Raw genomic sequence first — 20816 nt, 5'->3', positions numbered from 1 at the left:
ATACGTTAGCACCGACGAAAACCTACACGATGCACCCAGTATCATTTACTTGAAAGTTGTTTTAATTTAAAAACACAGCATGAAAGGAAATGTTGTCATAAATGCTCATAAATGACCCTTTACTCTCGACTGAATGCTTTTCACGTATGATGCTTCACACGGTTCCTTGGTATTTCCTGGTAGAGCTGCATTATAAACAAGGTGGATCTGGTCAACATGACGGCATATATAAAACTACAACGACAATTGTCTGCAAGCGTGACTTCAAGACAGACGATCTACTACCTAGCCCTAAAACGCAAATCAGAACTGGAAATGTCGGCGGCTAGTGTGGCACTGCTATAGATGTCAGCTGTATCTTGGTGCGCTCATCTGCAGCAAATGTTGCAGAACTGGAATTCGATTCTTAGCCTTAGCAGGTGCTGCAACTAGACTACATACTTGTTCCAGGCGCAACTACCATAGTATCCTGAGATTGAAAGATGGCAACAGATAACAAAGATAAGGATGTGACGTCAAACCACGTGATATATTTTTTCATTCTTATATGAGGTAATATACTAACTAAGTGCTTACTAGATGTAGTATGATAATATTTCTACAATTACCTTGCACAGATAAATCGTCTCTAGCCAAATGCCAGCATATAATTTAATGCAAGCAATGGCACTGTCTGAAATACATCGTTTTCCTTTTGCGAAAGTTACTCATAATTTCGTTAAAGAATTATTATATTTCTTTTGTAACTGTAACATAAAAGTGTAACTGTACATATGAATAAAATTGAAAAGTATGTCCAATGCGTATATATGAGTGTGCATAGATATACCTTTACAGTAATACCTTGAATAATATTAACATTTCTGGCTTATTCGTAAAATGAGCCGATAGTGTATCGCAGTTTGATATACATGTATTCGTTATGAGAAAATGAATACGAATAGCAAACAGGGATATGACACATTCCATCATAGATTGAAATATATTCAGAAGAAATGCATGTATCCTGTCTCTAAAACGATTGTTTGGAATCATGAATAATTTCCGCCAGGAAAATAAATTGTTTGTATGCATAACTTTCTCCTGCGTATGTCTGTCTTCTTTCGAAAATCTATGAATGCGGTCTTGAAAACGTTGTTCACTTGTATACGTGCCGTACCGGTTCTTCATGCACTGATCTCTTGATTGCCATATCCTCCTGAACAAAATAATAAATAAGAGCGATATGCTTTAGATTTATATTCACAACCTAATTTCATTACTGACAAGTTATTATGATAAATAAATAAAAACAAACAGCAAATAACAAGCTGTTATTTTATGTAATGAGGTGACAGTTCATATTTAAAATTATAAAATATAAATTGATACAGATGATATCCTAGGACATTGGCCGCATGCAGGTTAGGATTTGTAAAGTAAGTTTCTTGAAATATATTTTGATATATCCGTGGTTGCATTTATTTCAATGATTTCAAATTGGAAACCCAATTAAATATCTCGATTCTACAACAAGGTTTACACTGGCATTGTTATGTAAACAGATATTAAGCTGTAACGTATAGCATATAACCTTACTTCCGTATCTGACGATTGAAGATACTCCGTTAGCTTCATTGTCTGATTGTGGCATCATCACAGACTCCAATGGACTATGTGGGATATTCGAAATGCAGGGGTCTTTGTCATCTTCACTTGCAGACCTTTTTGGAAATAAAACGGTATTTAAAATAATCAGAACAAATTATAGTCCCCAACAGAATGTCAAGTTATATGCCAAGAATGCACAGCTCTTACATAAATCCGATTTTTATTTCCTGATTATTGGTGCATTTGGGTGTATGAATTTTAGTGATATCATATGTGAGAACGAAAAGTTCACAAAGGGAATGTGACTATTTTGATAATGATATCGTCCAATCTAGGGTGTAAAATCAACCGCGCTTATTTGAACTGAAAGTAAAACTTATTCAAATTTTTTATTTTAAAAATCGAAACGTCGATGCAGATGTATAAGGATCAGCTGTATAAAAATTGAATATCTGAAATATACAAAAATACATGGAGGAATCTGGTACTTTTTTCGTGTGCATTGTCTCCATCACTGTAGTTCGGAAGTCTCTCCTTGATATAGGTCAAAGGTCGCAATGTAGGTTAGGTTGACCAAGGTATGGTACGCGACACATGACCTTAATTAAGGTGAATATATGTCTCATGTATGAAGTCCCAGTGTTAAGAAGTGTAGGGGTAGAGCCCGGGCAAACGTTTTCTTTGATGAGGTGAAAGTTCAAATTGTAGTTCAGACCTACCTACATTTGGCACACTGCATCACTTATGTGAACCCATACCAAAGTATGAAGGGACAAGTGAAAAAGTGTGCTATATAGAGTACGGACAATATTTCAATTCTATGTAGGTGAAAGGTCACACTGTAGGTCAAGGTCACCTACTTTTGGTACGCGACGCACCGCCTTATTTAGGTGAACCCATGCCCAAAGTATGAAATGGCAATGTGTCAAAGGGTATAATATAGAGCCCTGACACGATAATGTGCAGACAAATGAACGGAGGGACTGACGAACACAACGCAAAACTAGAGTATCCCTGGATGATAGATATCACTTAAAAGTAAGAGTAAAAGACATTTACTAACTTCGAAATGACATAACATATGATATAATAATTATGACCCAAATTTTGATAAAACAATCATGACCCAAAATATTAAAAAATAACCATGGCATAAGACATAATGAAATAGTCATTACATAAGATATAATACAATAATCCACGTCGTCACTCTTTATCAAACTAAAACAATGTTTCGCATACATCAGAAATCAATATAATAGTCTTTTAATCATTAAATAAATTAGTAACGAAATTAATCTGAGAATAAAAGTATAAGGATCTACTTCCAAATGACGTATTTAGAATGTTTAATTGCATGGATATAAATGAGTTAGCTATAGCATGGAATAAAGATGCTTTAATGTATAAAGACATGTAACTAGAATGTATTTATTCCCCAGTTACGTGTGACAAGTACAACGCACAAATTTTAAGTGATCCCGTAATTTTTAAATATTATATTGTAGATAGTTGATAAAGTATAGAACAGAGTTACGAAGGCTATTCCTTGTAAATACAAGACTACGATTAAGTAATCACGCAATGAAAATAAGACATATTGTTAATACAGGGCGGCTGACTTTAAATTAGGAAATAACTATGCTGTGATTATTCAGCTACCTAAACAAATCCCACTAAAAGATGATAAATTTATAAATATACCTATATTTTACGATAACTAACTTTCGGTTATAAGAAACTGCACTTGTAAACAGAGTCCTATAGATAGCACACGGATTACGCACTAATGAATTAAATTATATTTATAGCTTTTAATAGTATGTATATTTCATTACAGAGTGTAATCTGGAATAAATGTTAAAAATGCTAAATTAAATGCATTATTCAACTTAAAAAACATTCTTAAGTGTATTTTTAATGTTTATCCTCTGTAAGGATATCACCGAAGTGTTTCTAAAAAGACAAAAGGATCATTTGCACGCTTGTTTTAAAGGCAACCATTCACAGCGAATTATTGACCTCTGACATCCAATAAATAGATTATGTTTATACATTTATAACATCTGACGTTATCTTACCTCCTGCGAGTGATGTATAGGCCAATGTTTATCGCAATAGAAGCAGCCAGTAGAACACTCAGAAAAGCGACAGCGATAACGAAGCTGTTGCGACGAGGTTCCGGCGAATTCACTTGACTTTCCATTTTGAAGGCTTTGATTAAATAAAATGAAAAACAAAGTGAAAGTATCATTAAACACCCGAAAGTATTTAATAGTTTTACCCAATACTTTTGTAAAATATATACTGCACATAATAAATGAAAACTTCATAATGCTAATGTCCAATAAAATATCATAAAAATTGAAGAAAGGATGTTCCAGAGGGAAACCGAATGTTATTCCGTTGATGTACATGTATATTGGTGCAAATTCATTGAAACATCAACTGTGTAAGTATGAGAAGAGCATATCTGACAATGTAAAAACGAAAAATTCGAATAGCATTTTACAGCAATACTAGTTATTTATAAAGCTTAACTTCATTCACAAATTATAAAGATCCACTTGAAATGGCCGAGATGACAAAATGCTTACTTCTATTCCTGAACTGAATTGTTTAAGTATCACCATTTTTGTAATGCTGCCTAAGTGCTGAATGTTACACAAACATACAAAGCAAATGTTTGTTCTTTAAATTGCTAATAAATTGTAAATAGGGGTCGAATGTCTGAATAAAATATTAAAGGGTTAAATTGTACAATGAACCATTAAAAATTGGTTCAGAATCTTTTTCGTTCAGATTTTATTCCCCTTAAAACATTTGTCCTGAATTGCTACGAGCTTTAATACCCTATTTGTAAAACAACTCGTTGTATAAGTATTACAATGAATTTATTTTTGTCTGGTACATTGATGTCCCGCATTAAACCACCTACTTGGCGAGTCAGTTCTCTGAAGTAAACAGGCAGCCCAGTGACATAAAGTATTTCCCACCAACACATGAATGATGTATAGGCACGTGTGCGTACAGTGTGTCGACGTGTTAACTATACACTAACACGTGATTATCTGCGATTCAGGGAGAAACCCACAGCATGACACGTTTCTAATTGAGAGTTTATATATCAAATTTACATACGAAACTTTCTTTCCACCGTCGGTTTTTATTTTTGCATCTCAAGTAAGCACTATGAAGTGTATTATTTTTCAAAGTTTACCTTCAACAAGATGATCTGAAGGTTGGGAAAATGCTATCATGTTGGGAGAATATAATCAACACACATTTATACATACTTATATTACAGGATTGTCCCTTCCATCCAGATTGACATTCACCTGTGTTACAAACACCCGTTACAGGATCACATCCGGGTACTTGGCAGTGACACATCTCTAAACAGTTTGTACCGAATAACCCCAGTCCACACACTGTAAACAATAACGCGTTGTATATAAGTATACATTTCCATACATTTTTTGTGTGTGTGAATACTATACATACGATATATTGTTTAAATAAAACTAACGTATAAGTAAAGATATCTGTTTTTTGAGTGGAAAGAATTAAGGAGACTTACTATCCTACAATACTGTAAACGTGGTTATTTTCGCGGGATGGGGGTGGGGGGGGGGGGGGGTGTAATTTTGGGATTTCGATATGTAAACTATACCCGTTGGGGTAATTTTCGCGATCGATACACCTTTGTTTGTAGTTCGAGATTATGCAAATTGATATAAAAATAATACGCGTTGGGGAAATGTTCGCGATCAAAAGGACTCCGTATAATTAGCGTAAATTTCCCCCTCACGTAAATTTCCACGTTTACAGTAGTTAAAATGAAAATTCCATGCAAGGGTCTATTTTAATTCTCCAACGCCAATATTTGTACCTTGACTGCACGAGTTTCCAGTCCATCCAACTTCACACCCTTCTCCCTGGTTTGTACAAATCCCAGTTACGGGGTCACAACCTGGAAACCTGCAGTGACACTTGAACGAACAGGAATTACCGAATGTCCCGTTTCCGCACGCTGTTGCAACATAGAACATGAAGATGATGTTAATAAAACGTTAAAATTATAACTCCTAGAATATAAGGCAAATGCTCTAAAAGAAAGGGAAAATACATGTTCAAAGAAAATATAGGTCAAATCTAAGTGAGGTGATCTTCTCAATCGAGAAATATAGGGGAGTCATTGTATTATAGGAAGAACACGAAACACAGACTTGAGTTCAAAACTAGACACATAGTGTCAATGTGTAGAACTGTATAAAGGTACAGGAGATTGGCAGCAATTTTAGTAGACAGTAAATCCTAGAAATACCTTGGTCACAGCGATCTCCTGTCCATCCTTCCAGACAATCCCCTGGACTTGTGCATAATCCACTTACTGAATTGCAGCCCGAAGATCTGCAGTGGCATATATTGGAACAAGAGTCGCCAAAGGTTTGATAGCCACATGCTAATGAAAAAAAAACGGTCAAAATATAGGAATCAGATATCAAAATAGATAGAATACTGTATCGGTTCTTTGTCATCATTCAATAGTAGAAGGGCTCATCAGTAATGCTTACGAAAAAATCTTTATGATTGGCCAATAGAGGCTTTGTTTTATTCCGCCTTCTTACCTAAAGGCATTCCTGCCTTAGATAATAACATAGTTTTACAGTTGTAACTATAGCTGGCAAAGTTTTATATAGCAATATAAATCATAAGTGGAAAGGCTTTACCAAATATGCTTACGAATCAGATATGATTGACTGATATAGGCATGTGTTTAGGCCCACTGTGTGCAACTTTACACATGCAAAAGTCTCTTTGACCATTTATTGTTTCGTTTTCCTGTGTTATGCAATCAAAGTTTTTGGGGAGCAGGGATTTACTGTATCATTCGGTATAAATTGATGAGTATTGACAAAGTTTTAAATACCTTGGTCACATCTATCCCCTGTCCACCCATCAGAACATCCTGCCGACTGATTTGTACAGACACCGGTGATCGGGTTACAACCAGATATTTTACAGTGGCACCGCGAAGAACAGGACTGACCAAATGTCTCTTGACCACACCCTGTCTCAGAAGATGAATACTTTGATATTTACTTTTGCATTGGTGTCTGTTATCATAAATATATTTTGTAAGATATGTACAGGCAGTGTGATTTGCTGACTATGTTTTCAATTATTTACCAAACGTCATGCAGAAATAAAATTCCATGTTGTAAATGAATATACTTTTTGTATGAAAATAAAGTTTGGTTTGATGTTTTGATATTTCAATGATTGAAATTCATGTGCAGGATAATGAACTATATAATAGAATAAAGCTATACTGAATATATATTTGTTAGCCTTTCCTATGTTTCTGTTTGAGGATAATTATAAGCATAATTCAAGACCTGCAACATATCAAAAGATTTTTTTCTCATTGAAATAACATTTACCATTTGCACATGACGTCCCTCGCCATCCAGGTAAACAGATCCCACCTGTACATAAGCCAGTTGCACCGTCACACCCCGGTATCTCACAGTGGCAATTTTTGCTGCATGAAGGGCCAAAAGTGCCTTCTTCACATGCTACGGAGAAAAAATAAATGATAATATGCAATGCGCAACCCTTTAGATATATACACACTTTGATATTGATTTTAACAGAAATACAAATATCAATACAAAAACCAGCTAACCAGTGTTGTTGAATTTTATCAATATATAACTTGCTTGCTAAACAATTAGGCAATTGTCGTTTTACACATTTCTTATGTTTTCAAGATTTACACACCGTTATCACACACAGATTCTAGAAAGACAAAACAGTTTTATAATGAAGTTAAATTCATGTTTCGGAAATACAACCAAGAATCGATTGCCGCAGCTGCAAATTATAAATATTCATAGCTCAGTATTTGATACAATCGCATCTGTTCTATAGATCACATCTGTATAACAAAGTGCTAGTCAAAACATTTGTTTTTATCTTCCATACACCTAAATCAACAAAAAAAAAAATCGCCTTATTGGAATGGTCTCTGAGTTCGTTGTTTTTATAGAGAGTTAAAATGTACCTTGATCACACCGAGCTCCCCTCCATCCAGCCAAACATCCGCTTGGTTGATGTGTGCAGTTACCCGATACCGGGTCACACTCAGACGATCTACAATGGCACCTGGAGGAGCAGGATTGTCCGAAAGTTCCTTGTGCACACACTGGAAAAGATTTATTTGTATTGCTTTAATGTGTCAGGACAACCCTTTTACACAAAGGTAATATACTGAAACGAAAGAGAAACACAAATACGTATTTCAAAATCCTATCTAATTATCAACAAGATATAAGAGTACATCATTGTAAAAAGTAGACCATCATGATACTGATACACCGTGTATACTGCAAAATTTGGGGTAAATATCATTTCTCAAACTGCTAATGGGAATTGAAAACGTACAATCGCACGAACACCTCTTTTCATGTAACCTCTATTTAATTGTCGATTGATATGATCCTTAACGGAAATAGGGTATAAATTGATATGTAGAATGAAGCCCTTTAAAGATTTTCTCTTAAGGCAACGGTTTATATAATTTTGACCGGTGCTTTAACAGAAAATTATATAAACAAATTAAAGGGTTTTTATTCTATGTTCATGTCATCTCTATTTAAATATCGATTGCTGTGATACTTCACGGAACTGAGGTATAAATTAATTACTAGAATAAAGCCCTTAAAAAATTACAATTTTCTCTTTAAGCAACGGTTTATCTACTTTTGATTTCTAACGGGATACAAAATATATCGAGATATGAGTAAAACTCAAGGTGTCTGGGTAGGCAGTAAAATACAGTCATGATGTTCACCTGCCTTACGTGAATCTAATATAGGTTACTGATCAATTTACATTTCGTTGGATCGAATTTCACATTAACCCACACAAAAACTCTAACATAAATTTTGACTAAAAGTTAATTAAAATTAAAACCCTTATCTGAAGTTGAAGTTCGACAGGAAAGATAAATATAATTGAATCCTTATCAATTTCACATTTTCCCTACACTTATTGTCTAACCTTATTGTCTAACCTTATTGTCTTACCTTATTGTCTTACATTATTGTCTAACCTTATTGTCTAACCTTATTGTTTAACCTTATTGTCTTACCTTATTGTCTTACCTTATTGTCTAACCTTATTGCCTAACCTTATTGTTTAACCTTATTGTCTAACCTTATTGTCTTACCTTATTGTCTTACCTTATTGTCTTACCTTATTGTCTTACCTTATTGTCTAACCTTATTGAAAGTATCATAAAATAGCATCGCTCAATGCTTTATATTTGTATGTAGAGGCATAACTAATACAAACCGGTGAAAAGGAATGTAGAGCCAACGCCGGTGAGTATATAAGTGACTGGAGTACTGGGTTTCTGGGTCCCTGAGCTGGTTATCCGGATATATGCAAGGTGATTGAAGTAAGGTATATTGCAAAGTAGGAAGAGTCAATCACAATCAATGAGGTCTCCTTCGACTGTTGTAATATAAACCGGAATACAATTACTAAAACAATATGTAAATTGTGGTCTGAAAATGGTCAATACAATTTCCCTTTTGCATCTGTTTATATCCTCAAATTATGTCAAAATCTGGTAGCGATTACTTAAATTGAAGTTAGAAACATTAAAAAAATGTTTTGGAAAGATATCTTTATGACTTTGTATAAGCTAATTACAAAGTAATAAAGTATAGAAAAAGGCGTGTTTGTTGTGCCCTGAAGTAATGCGTTTGTTGAAGCGTCCACCAATACACCATGTCTTTAAATTGTGGATTAAGTATATTATCTCTATAGAGTTGAATTTTGCGAGGAATTTATTCTTTCATGTGTGATGTTTTCACTGATGGGACACTTATGCCTATGTACAGTCAATTTTTTTTTTATTTCTTTTTCAGTTTATTCAATACTTCATTTTTTGTTTCGTTTGATTTCGTTTCGTTGCGTTTGATTTCGTTTCCTTTCGTTTGATTTCGTTTCGTTTCGTTTCATTTTGCTTTCGTTTCACACTTTACATGTACCCGCGATTGCCTTTAGTATGAAATACCTTCACATACAACACTAGCATCCTCTCTGTGATTGCAGTTATGATCACCCCATCCATTAAAATGGCATAATATCCCTCCCAGTCGTAACGTGTTGGGGCCAGTTGAGCGATCAGAGCAGTCCAGATTATCTACAAATATTTCTCCAGATCCATTTCCGAAATATGATCTCTCAAAGGCAGTTCCATACCTGTCAAAAACATATAACTAAATGTCAACATCACAAATTTGAACTATAAGTGTAGTTTTTTTTCTCTTATGCTGAAATATGAAAGATAATGTCATTATAATTATGTTTGAAGTACTTCCGTCCCTGAGGTTTGCCCTAACCTGTACATCAAGTAATAATCAATTTCGATAAACATTTCAGGATATACACATGAACTTGTAGTTTAAAAAAAATAATCGAACTTGGATAATTTTGCAAAATATTATGCTGTACGGTCCTCAACATCTCCGTTGTGATATTTCTGTTGTTATATTTTGAATTTTAGCCAGCTTCTAATAGGTTTCGACACTTAAGTCAGTTGGCATTACTGACAATGAAAGTGTTTCCTTATCGCAAACAATGACGCAGTACTCTAACGAATGAAAGTGAGGAAAACATCATTTAAGTCTTATTATTTGATCATCACACGCTATTATATTAGTCACAGGAAAGGTAAACGACAGCGGAACATCTATCAGCTGTGAATATATGCTATTTTAGGTCTCATGTCTGTAGCATTGACCAGAAGATTTCACTTGTGGAGTATGATACGAAAGTACTTTTGCAATGGAAATTTAGATTTCATTCATACTTCGGTTTACTGGTTTTGAGTTAGAATTATGGTTTCTTGTTTCATCATTTGAAACAGATTGACAATCACCTCGGAAATTATGTTTGAAATATTCATCATGATATTTTATGACATAACATTAGCTAGTACATATTCGACAATTTGGTAGGAATTTCCACTTCATTGAGGTTTCCAGTTGCTGTGAAATGATGAAAGACTCATACAAACCTGTAGCCTAATTCATTACAAACTGCTTTGGCTTCATCAGTCTCGAACCCGTCATCACAGACTGTTCCCCATTGTCCATTGTTGTAAATCTCTACACGACCTTGATTCTGTGTCGGACCATCCACTAGACGAACATCTGATACAGGAAACATAGAATTTAAATGCATTGGATCATCGAGCATACTTTTTTTCATCTTTTATCATAAATAGCGTTGTGTCTCCATCCCATTGTCTACTTCCTCCTTGATGTAATTATTTCACTGGGTATATTGATTTATCGTTGTGTTCTTAGTTTAAGTACAAAGTAAACCTAATATAGCAAAACCTATCCTTTACAATAGACATTTTGGCGATAGTTCAAAAGGGAAATTTGGCTTAAATATACTCTTTTAATGTGTTTGGTGACCACAACTTTCCATGATAATCGTATTTTCTACGTTAGTGGAAAGCAGAGATGTTCCGGCCTATATAATTTCATGAACAGGGTTTCCCTTCTACGATCCTTTGTGTGCAAACTGTAAAAAACCTCTGTGTGGTCGATATGTACCAGCAAAACAATAATTCATAATTAAATCTGCTTGTGGTAAGTATTGATAGAAAAAATAGTATCCCCTACTGCTACTATATCATTAAGGTGTAAGATATGAAAATGCAGCGGTTGTAGAAAGGAAGTAGGCTACTGATTGGTCGACAAGTATGTTAGTACTGTTTAGGACTCACACAACTAAATAATTTACTATATGTTATTACTATTGACCCCATCCCTTTACTCGCTCGTTTGAAGTTCAAATGATGCGAAATTAAAGTTTGAAGTTTTTTCTATCGGATAAATGGATTTATTGTATAGGTTTAATGGCATATTAGAGCACACGGGTACTCGAAAGACAGTAACCCTGACCTTTACAGTACAATGGGTAACCCCCACCTGGGGAATTCCCGCCTTTTTACACCTCGAATCCTACGTCATTCTATTTTTAGTAGGAGTGTATATATTTGATTTTCCAAACCTCAAGACCCTACTCTTTATTCTCGTATATAGAAAGTACCGATTTCATATGGTATTTACTCAGGAAAACAGCTACAAACCTAAGAAACACATTTTCCTCGGGGACTTGGTTCAGATGAAACATCAGCTGATTGGCTGATTTAGTTGTGTGAGTCCTTTACAGAGCTGGCGGCAAATGGGATTGCTCCTTGCATATCACTCTAAAATATACTGACTACTTCCGTTCCACAGTCGATGCATCGTCGATTATCACGACTGCTTCCAAATCATTGTCACAACACAGCCAACAAAATTATCCCAACCGGAGCCAGGCGTGGTAATTAAAGGGTAGGAGAAGGCAGTTTAGCAGCAATAAAAACAGACCCACTGTGTGTTTGTTAACAATGACAAATGCCATATGGTATTATGACAGCCAAGTGATTATTTGTTTGATAGTTACATACTAAATTATAAACTGTATTAATAACAACTCGACAAGTAAAACAAGGAGACCTATGTCTTTTATTGTATTTTTTGCCAGTGAAATATAGAAATTTAACAAACTAATAAAACTTGTATTTTTAATGCAGCGATGAGCAGTAGTTTTGTCTTGGACGCTTATTATGCCTTGTATCTGTCCTAATTGTAACAATGAGTTGTATAATGCAATTTTATTTATGTTCATGTAAGAAAGGACGATTCATTCTATGACAAAATACAGCCTTGTACACCCTGGCAAATTAAACTGACAAAGATTCGGTCCTCTCCCGCCAACACGTCTAAAGCGCAAACAACCTCCCTTTGTCCAGTTTCAAAGCAGCAGTCGTACGTTTATAGCATTGAGAAAGGCGAAAGACGAAAATTGTACAATTAAGATTAAAACGTGAACAAATAGATGTAATATCATCTCTGATCAACCATAATGTTTGAGACTTTGATGATGTTGTGGTCAGTAACCCTAGAGCATATCTAAGGAGAAAACACAGCATGTTATCTCAACCAATGAAACTGACCACCGTAACCAAAAAATAGTTGAAACAGCATGTGACCACAGTGTTAAATGTAGTAGAATGTCTTACAGTGACCATGAAGATGACACAACGGAAGGGTGTGAAGACTGTTAATGTAATCCATGCATTGCTACAGATGTCCAAGCATGGCTGGAAATAATGCACCTCCACATGCACGAAATTCATTTATATGAAAAGAGAATTGTAAAAAGTTTTGAAAGATGAAATCACAAAGAGGTATATGTCAAACCATATATACAAACCAGGCACGCATAGGAAGAAGTGAGAACGATGGATGTAAGTGGACCAAACGGAAATTTTTTTTATGTTTCATTAACAGTCCGAAGCTTGTATTCAAACCGACCTAGTAAACTATACATAGGTCATAAATGGAAGTAGGATTTTCTCTTTGTAATGGTGTAGTAATAATCACAATTGTACCAGTACATATACTTAGCTAAAACAGCAACAGCTTTGTTGTATTAAATTTTTGAATGACGAAGTTATTCCCTACCTGTGATTTGAGACATAATCTTATATATGGAAAATAATATTGACTGAATGGTACGTAAGTATGCATTTTTAATATTAATATAGCGCATACACTGTAGCGACATGCTGCACAGAGACCACGCAGGGCAGTCATGTGGAAGAGTTATGAACTATATGGTAGGTGGGGTTAGCAAAGGTCAACGCTCCTTATTTGGAACAATAAGCTGTCAGATCAACAGCGCTTCAGGTTTTAAAGGGCCTGTTTCCAGTAATGTTAATTCTCCATGGGAGCCTGCCCCCGTATAATTTCTTATCTAGCTCAACTACAGGTTTTTTTCTTTTCCGGAGAAAAATTTTACACCTTTCCGACACCCAGATTTCATAATGTCAGTGAAAATGTATGTTTATAAAGTTGTCATTTTGAGCATCGGATGAAAATGCACTTGCAAAGACACAATTATGAAGAAAAATGCCATAAAATTGCAATTTCTCCCGTTATATAGTTTTGGATGCAAATTTCCATCACAAAATCGGATAGAGCTTTACTTGTTTCATATGTGTACCAACAATCAGCTAATTCCATGTGGTGGAACGTTCTCATATCGCCGCCTGAATGTGGTTGTAAATTGAAAGAAAAGGGGAAATGAGTAACAACCTTGTCTGAAACCCTATTATATAGCTTATTATATACAAAATTTTACATTGAATATCAGAGCGGATATTTTCATGACAGTTTTATGATATCTAACGACTAAATAAACATCGGTGGCTTGCTATTTTGTTACTTTATCGACGCTTCATAAACCAATCGTTATTGTTTCAAGATGGAGGGTAAATGTGTTGGAGAAGGCTGTCAACTATACTTCAAGAAACGTAGTGGCAATAAGAACAGAAGTGCACGCAATGTAAATAGTCCACAATATCAATGGGTCCTAGATACGCTGGTGCAACAAGGATTGATGTCAGCAAAGGAACAAGCACTTATTTGCCAGAAGTGCTACATCTTCGGAACAGCCTGAACCTGAACCCGAGCAGAACCAGGAAATAGAGGAAGAAGACGACTCCCCGTCCCATATCCTGCCGTTGCTGACCCTTCATGATCTTTTGAATGGATCCTCTTCACACACAAAATGCTGTCTCTGTCTTGTTACCTTTGCAATAAATGGAACAAAATCATCAGTCTTACCAAAATGTGCAAGACATCACCTGATCTATTCACACAAACTGTGGTGTCCCACCTCATCCCGCGTCTGCTCCATTTACCTTATTGGTAACGACTTAGATCCGTCTACAGAGTTTGTCCTTGATGGTAGAGGTTCCTTGGAATCTCAGTTACCATCAAAATCGTCCGAAATCATTAATGACCTCCTAGAGGTGTCGCACGTCCTTTCACAGAACCAGTCTGCGTTTGCAGTAAGCTTTTCTTCTCTTGATGACTCGGCATGCATGGCCTGGACAGGTTGGTCTAAAGATCAGTTCCTCGAAATCCACTCGCACTGTTCCCCATATCTTTCATCTGGTATATATACAAAGACTACACACGATGCTCTATTACTGTTCTGGGTAAAACTGAAAACCATAGTACAGGCATTAGACACATCGATAGTCCCACAATTTCTAGGTCCGGATCACTTGACAAGAGAACAGTTGCTCGGGCACAATACTGTCTTTTCAGAAGCATTTTTTTTGGAGATAAAGCCACTGCCATATTAGATGGCACCTATATTTATATCCAGAAAAGCTCCAACCACAAGAGAATGTCCTACTGTGGCTAGAAGAAGAGAAACTATCTCAAATTCATGAGCATCGCCTTACCAGATGGCTACATTCTGGACACAGTAGGACCATTCACTGGCAGCGAAAATGATGCTACAATTACAAAAAAAGTCATGGACAAGCTAGTTACTTGGCTACAACCAGATGACAATGTTGTCGTTGAACGAGGTTTTAGAGATGTCCTACCAGTTTTCGAAGCCTCTGGCCTCAATGCTAGCATGCCGTCATACCTGAAACTCGGTCAAAGTCAACATTCTGACGTCCAAGGAAATCTTGACAGAACTATCACCAAATCGAGGTGGATTGTGGAATCCTATCATGGTCGTCTGAAACACTGGACGTTTTTCCGAACGCAATTGGTGTCTAACAGCTTTATCAATGTCATCGAGGCTCTGCTTCGAACCGTCACAGCCTTTCTGAATGGTATTAGAGGACCGATCTACCAGAGATCTCCAGAGAGAGATGCCAAAGATAGGCTAATGGCTGAACGTATGAAGGACCGTTTGACAACACCGAATGGTTTAGCTCAGAGAGTCAAGACAGATCCGGATCCATCTAGACGAGCAAGGTCCGAGTTTGTCAAGATGGATACATCTTCCGTACTGTTTCCCCGTCTCGATCTCGATTACTTGAGAACCATTACGTGTGGAACGTATCAGATATCTCTGGCTCCTGGTTACATCGCCGAACATTTAAGTGATGACGGAGACTATGAGGTGTGGCTTTACCAGCACTCCCCAGACCTTCTCCGATGTCAAATACATTCTCGACACAAAAGCCAAACGAAATATAACGTTTGGATACGGTTCACCGTTTCACCCGATGATGAGGCCCCAATAAAGGACTACTACTGCCAGTGCCCAGTTGGAGAGAGAACGATGGGAATGTGTGCGCACATCTCCAGTATCTTGTACTACCTTGGGTATTACAGGGCGCTGGAAAACCCTCGACCATTACAACCACAGGTGAAGAAATTCCGACAAAACTTGAAATAGTTTTCCATGCGGCAACGGAGTGCATATGTCGAAAGTATGTTTTGGGCTCGATATGAAAGATCCCCGTTACCATGTGACTAACCAAACTTATAAATATAGGTATTATACAATCGCCCGTAGATATGAACACTCCCGTAAATGCGAAAACCAACCAAAATCATAAGGAACACGTTTTGTTTGTTGTTCTGTCTATTTGTCAGCCAATGTCTTCAACCACGGGGACTTGAGAAGTAGCCATCTTGGATTTTTTTAATGAAAAAGTGTTTCTCTCACTTTTTTTCATATCTGTGTACATATTCTCAACATACCGAGCAAATACTCTCGTGTTTTTGTTTATTATCTGAAGAAAGTCGAAAATCGGCAATTCAACCATAGGCTAATTCAACCCAAGATTTGAAAATGTTCCACCACTTACATGTTGATGATTTTTCCTCTCATCAATAGCATATTACGTACTGTTTAATAGGATAAAAATTGGTTTGCATCCAACGCCCATAAAAGGGTGTATTCTCTAAAAAACACAGTTTTTGTGTCTAAAATGATATCATCGAAAATGGCATTTTTGAGATTGTTTCTTCCATAAAACAGCCAAATGGCGCGATGGAAACATGATTTTTGTCACAATCATGCCATGAATGTATTCTTTAGGGTGACCATCATTTGATTAGATTTTCATTAATATTTTACATAACATGCACATTTTATCAACACTTAGACAGCTTCTGAAAGGTACAACTTTGAGGAGCCATACAAAACAAACCAAGTGACCTAAATCTTTATACTTTATAGATTTGTGACCACAACGGCATGGGCAATGTACCACCAACAGGAAATTTGAATCAGAGAAGGGGCCATTTTGGAAACAGGCCCGTTGTAATCAGTTATTATTTGAGTTAAAAAAAAGGTTGGCAGATTTGTGAACCATGTCTAGATGTACATGCGCCCTTCTTTTTAGCATGATGCATTTTTTAATCAGATATGTTTGAATAAATATTGCCCCTGAAGTAAAAACTGTGCATTTGATATTTTAGTCGGATTGAACTTAAATTAAAAGTGAATCGAAGCTCACCCCCACGTCCGACTTTTCTAGTGTTACACCTCGTAGATATAGTATGAGTAGGGGCTCAATTTATTTTTTCTTTAAATACTAACAGGAAACAGTATATCAAACGAAACACGGCGTATAATTGTTTTACAAGTATCAAGTATACCTTCTGCGATGCTTTAACAGATCCACACATATCTAGATATCATGACTTCTAATACTTTTAAAATGAATTTGTCTCATATATGAAAAGCAGGACTGATGAACGATACTCTACTCACTTAAAGATACCGTGGTAGATATGTGCAGGAAGAGAACTAGGATCATGGACAGCTTCATCCTTCAATGACTATGTTGTGATCTGAAATGATATAACGAAAACAGAAAAGTTAGATGCCACATACTTTCGACGCCGTGCGCTTATTAAACAACATTGACTCTGGGGAAACCTCCTAACTTTATAAACGCTAAAATGAAATCTTTGGAATTTTGCAATCTTTGGAAAATGTACTTCCTACGAATATCATCAGCAAACGCTTAAAATATATGCTACAGAATATTGAAATATATGGCGTACGTATTCACCGGTGTCTTGGTATAAGCATAATAACAATTTGATATATAACTTTGAAATTGTCATATTTCGTTACATACTCAATGCTATGAGCCGTTGATTTATGATAACGAACAGACGACATTATAATGAACTACGGACGACTTCTGTGTAGCAACACATTACGTATAATCATATTACCCCTAGATTTTACGATAGTTAATAATGTGTTTTGGCTTGAATTATGTGCTATATTTACAGTCGGTTATTTGTTTAATCGAAGAAAACAGATGTGATTTAAAGAAATGTTTATCTGACATGCTCATGGATTATTAAAATGTCTTTTCTGTATCAGTAATATCATTAAAATAAAAACAAAAACAAAAAACTATAGTTACCCACAGATAATCGCTAGTTGTACAGAGTAAGGAACATTACCATTTATCAATTTTTACAATGCTCTTGAATGTACAATGCGCATTTCATACCAGTGAGCTTACCTATTTAGCTAACTAACGATAGCTTACGTTATATACAAAACAATCTATTTGACACATTTAGTAGAAAGCCAGTATATTAAATGCATCCTTTTTCGTGTGATTGGTGATCGATAATGATGGCGATAAACTAGTAACCGCTTAGTACAAAAATATATCCCGTTTGGTAAGGGTAATGTAATTGACTACCGGATAGCTGATAAGAAATATCAGCTTTTTACATCTGTAAAACGTAACAGACGCCGCCAGGAATGCGAGGTCATCATGCAAAACCCTGTCGAATGCTTAAATAATATCACAAACTCTTGTTTCTTTTCTTAGTTAATATTTTAGGGGATGGGAAAACAAGCGTATTGCTCATATTAATTCTTTTCTGCTTCTCCTTTGGAATCAAGCTGTTTCAGTTTGTATCATTAATTGTTGATAGCTGATTTCCTGAGGGGTCTTTTTTCGAGAAAAAAGAATCAATAATATCAGTTATGTTCCTAAATAAACAAGCAGTTATGTGTGTGTGCTTGTGTGTGTGAGTGTACTTGTGTGTTATTGCTCATTTACACATACTAGTAAGCCTATCCCGTAATATGTTTACTGAAAGCTGATAACATATTACGTTCATCTGATGTGGAGCCCACAGAACGAGCCCGATTCATCTGTTTAATAATCATTATCTGATATAAAGAAAAAAGAATAAAATCCATGTGTCTGTATTACGTTTATATAGCAAGTATTTAGAAAAGGTTATTGAAATTTTTCACCAGTATAGCTAATTTTCTCTTATATCTGTAAAGTGTTTGTGGTAAATATGCTACCTGATTACCAACAATGTTCGCTTAAATTACTGGTTGCAGTTTTGAATCAGTGAGACGCTGAATAATTTGCAAATTGTTTCATAGAGATTTAACGTCAAATGGCTTTGAGAAAGTTATCAAAGTGTTGCATCGGGTCAAATATACTATCTTTTTCTCATTCTCAAAGGGTTTAAAGATAATTACATAATCGCCTTTCGGTTCGGCCATTGAGTGAACAAGTCTTGCTTAGGTAATAATTACCATGGTGAGTTTGTTGTAAATAACAAGGATTACAGTGGCTCTCGATAACTAAGCTATCGTTTTAATGCCTATACGACTCCGCCCATTGTTAGATTTTGCCTCATCGATTATAAGTGTTCTGTCGACGTTCTCAATAATTTCCCGGCATAATGTCAAAACGTAAAGACGCATACTGCGTAGGTTTCCAACCAGGTGGATGTTCTTATCCTATGTGTTCGCCAAGATGTAGGTAAACATTTCAAACAAGTGTTAAAAATATCGAAAGTAATGATTTGGAAGATCCAATACAATTCCAGTACTTCTTGTAAGCTAATTAAAAAATTGGTTAAGATGGAAACGAATGTTTGTGTGAATATGGATTGTTTTTGTTCCCACAACCGAGCATAGGTTAATAAATGCAAAAGAATTAACACAAAAATAAACAAAAACTATACATGCTGAATGTGAGCCCCTGGACAAAAGATCGAAAACAAGGCCATGCATGACCAATACTATAATAATGATCCGAAGAGATGCTGACTAAATACTCCCTACCATACCTGAGCATCCAAGACGATCCTCCCAAACCTCGCCCTTTATAGGACACTCTGGGCGCCAAGCCAAAACTCGTTGAGGTACGATTGCCTACCGGTACATATAGTTTAATCAGATCAATACAATGTATCTCAGAAGCCTTGTCCCGTTTGTAAGGATAATACTGTAGATAAGGAACACTCCATCTTCTTTACTCTTCATTAACACAACATGGAGAATCCTAGATACTATCACTCTACACTCTAGGCTTAGGTCTAGTGACTCCAGGTCGAACAACCAGATGCTGCTAGTCCAGAAGTGCGAAATAAAATTGGTGGGAAGGCTACACAATAAAGTATAGAAAAAAGGAGGAGAGTTCTCATAAAAAACATAAACAAACCACAAACGACTTACTTAATCCGCCGTAGATTGTGTATAATATACATACATATATATATATATTACCTCCGTTGTGCATGTGACGCTTGTATGTTTCGTTTACCAACAGTTAATTTTAATTGCCTTTTATATATCCTGCCCATATAGTATCACGCGTGCTTCTAACTAGCGTAATTGCAAGAACCACTGAGAGTCGAGGGGTCCATGCTGCAGATCGGTGAGCAAATGTGTTCCATTGGGACTGCGGCATATGCAAGCGATTACCGTTTTGGTTCCAAAGGGTAACCGCGGGGTTATATGTCAAAAGTACAGTTACATAATGAGGCCCATAGGGGGATTCTATCAGGATACAGAAAGGCACTGTTCAATGTAAACACTGAGATCAAGCTGCTGTGCTTGATATAAGGAAGATTTGTCACAGCGTTGTTGTTAATGTTAATTGGACACAGCAAAATGTTAACTTTTTAATACAAGCTTTTACTTCTTGGAGTACATGTATACTGTATCATTTGAGGCCGTTTTGTGTTATATGCTAAAGACTATCTAACGCTGCTGTAAAATTGATGTATTTGTATTTTATAAATGTAGTACAATATAATATATACGCAAAGGATGAATACAAAATATTTCAAAACTGAAAAAAAAAGAATATACAGTCAAACTTATTAAATTTCTGATCATCAATTGTTTAATGATGATCTGTATTTTAATCATATTGAATTCGAGTTAACAATGACAGATGGTATAATCGTAATTTACTCCACCCTTGTATATAAAAAATAATTCAATTTTATTGCACAATGTCAAAATGTACA

At 35.8% G+C, this 20816-nt stretch overlaps 1 protein-coding gene across 1 annotated transcript; it reads right to left on the bottom strand.

Annotated features, from left to right (window-relative positions):
* Positions 1-508: 508 nt before the first annotated feature.
* On the bottom strand, positions 509-17379 carry LOC117333203 (multiple epidermal growth factor-like domains protein 11). The gene is made up of 12 exons (XM_033892377.1): positions 17272-17379; positions 10688-10823; positions 9683-9870; positions 7661-7801; positions 7038-7172; positions 6524-6664; positions 5918-6055; positions 5483-5623; positions 4887-5021; positions 3672-3804; positions 1579-1703; positions 509-1198 (listed from the first exon to the last, which is right to left on the bottom strand). Exons 1-12 carry the CDS (start codon positions 17327-17329, stop codon positions 1167-1169), a joined length of 1503 nt encoding a protein of 500 aa, XP_033748268.1. The 5' UTR covers positions 17330-17379; the 3' UTR covers positions 509-1166.
* Between the last annotated feature and the right edge of the window lie 3437 nt (positions 17380-20816).

Source organism: Pecten maximus, chromosome 8 (genome assembly GCF_902652985.1).
Source record: "Pecten maximus chromosome 8, xPecMax1.1, whole genome shotgun sequence".
Taxonomy (NCBI): Eukaryota; Metazoa; Mollusca; class Bivalvia; order Pectinida; family Pectinidae; genus Pecten; species Pecten maximus.
Note: the sequence above shows the minus strand (reverse complement) of the source record. Positions and strands in the feature narration are given on the sequence as shown.

What these genes read in the sequence shown, in the direction of transcription:
- LOC117333203 (XM_033892377.1), bottom strand. Translation starts at nt 17,329, where the DNA reads ATGAAGCTGTCCATGATCCTAGTTCTCTTCCTGCACATATCTACCACG. An exon ending in ATCTACCACGGTATCTTTAA is followed by an intron (nt 10,824 to 17,271) that starts GTGAGTAGAGTA and finishes TTCCTGTATCAG; the next exon opens with ATGTTCGTCTAGTGGATGGT. An exon ending in GGGAGCTCGGTGTGATCAAG is followed by an intron (nt 7,173 to 7,660) that starts GTACATTTTAAC and finishes TTTTCTCCGTAG; the next exon opens with CATGTGAAGAAGGCACTTTT.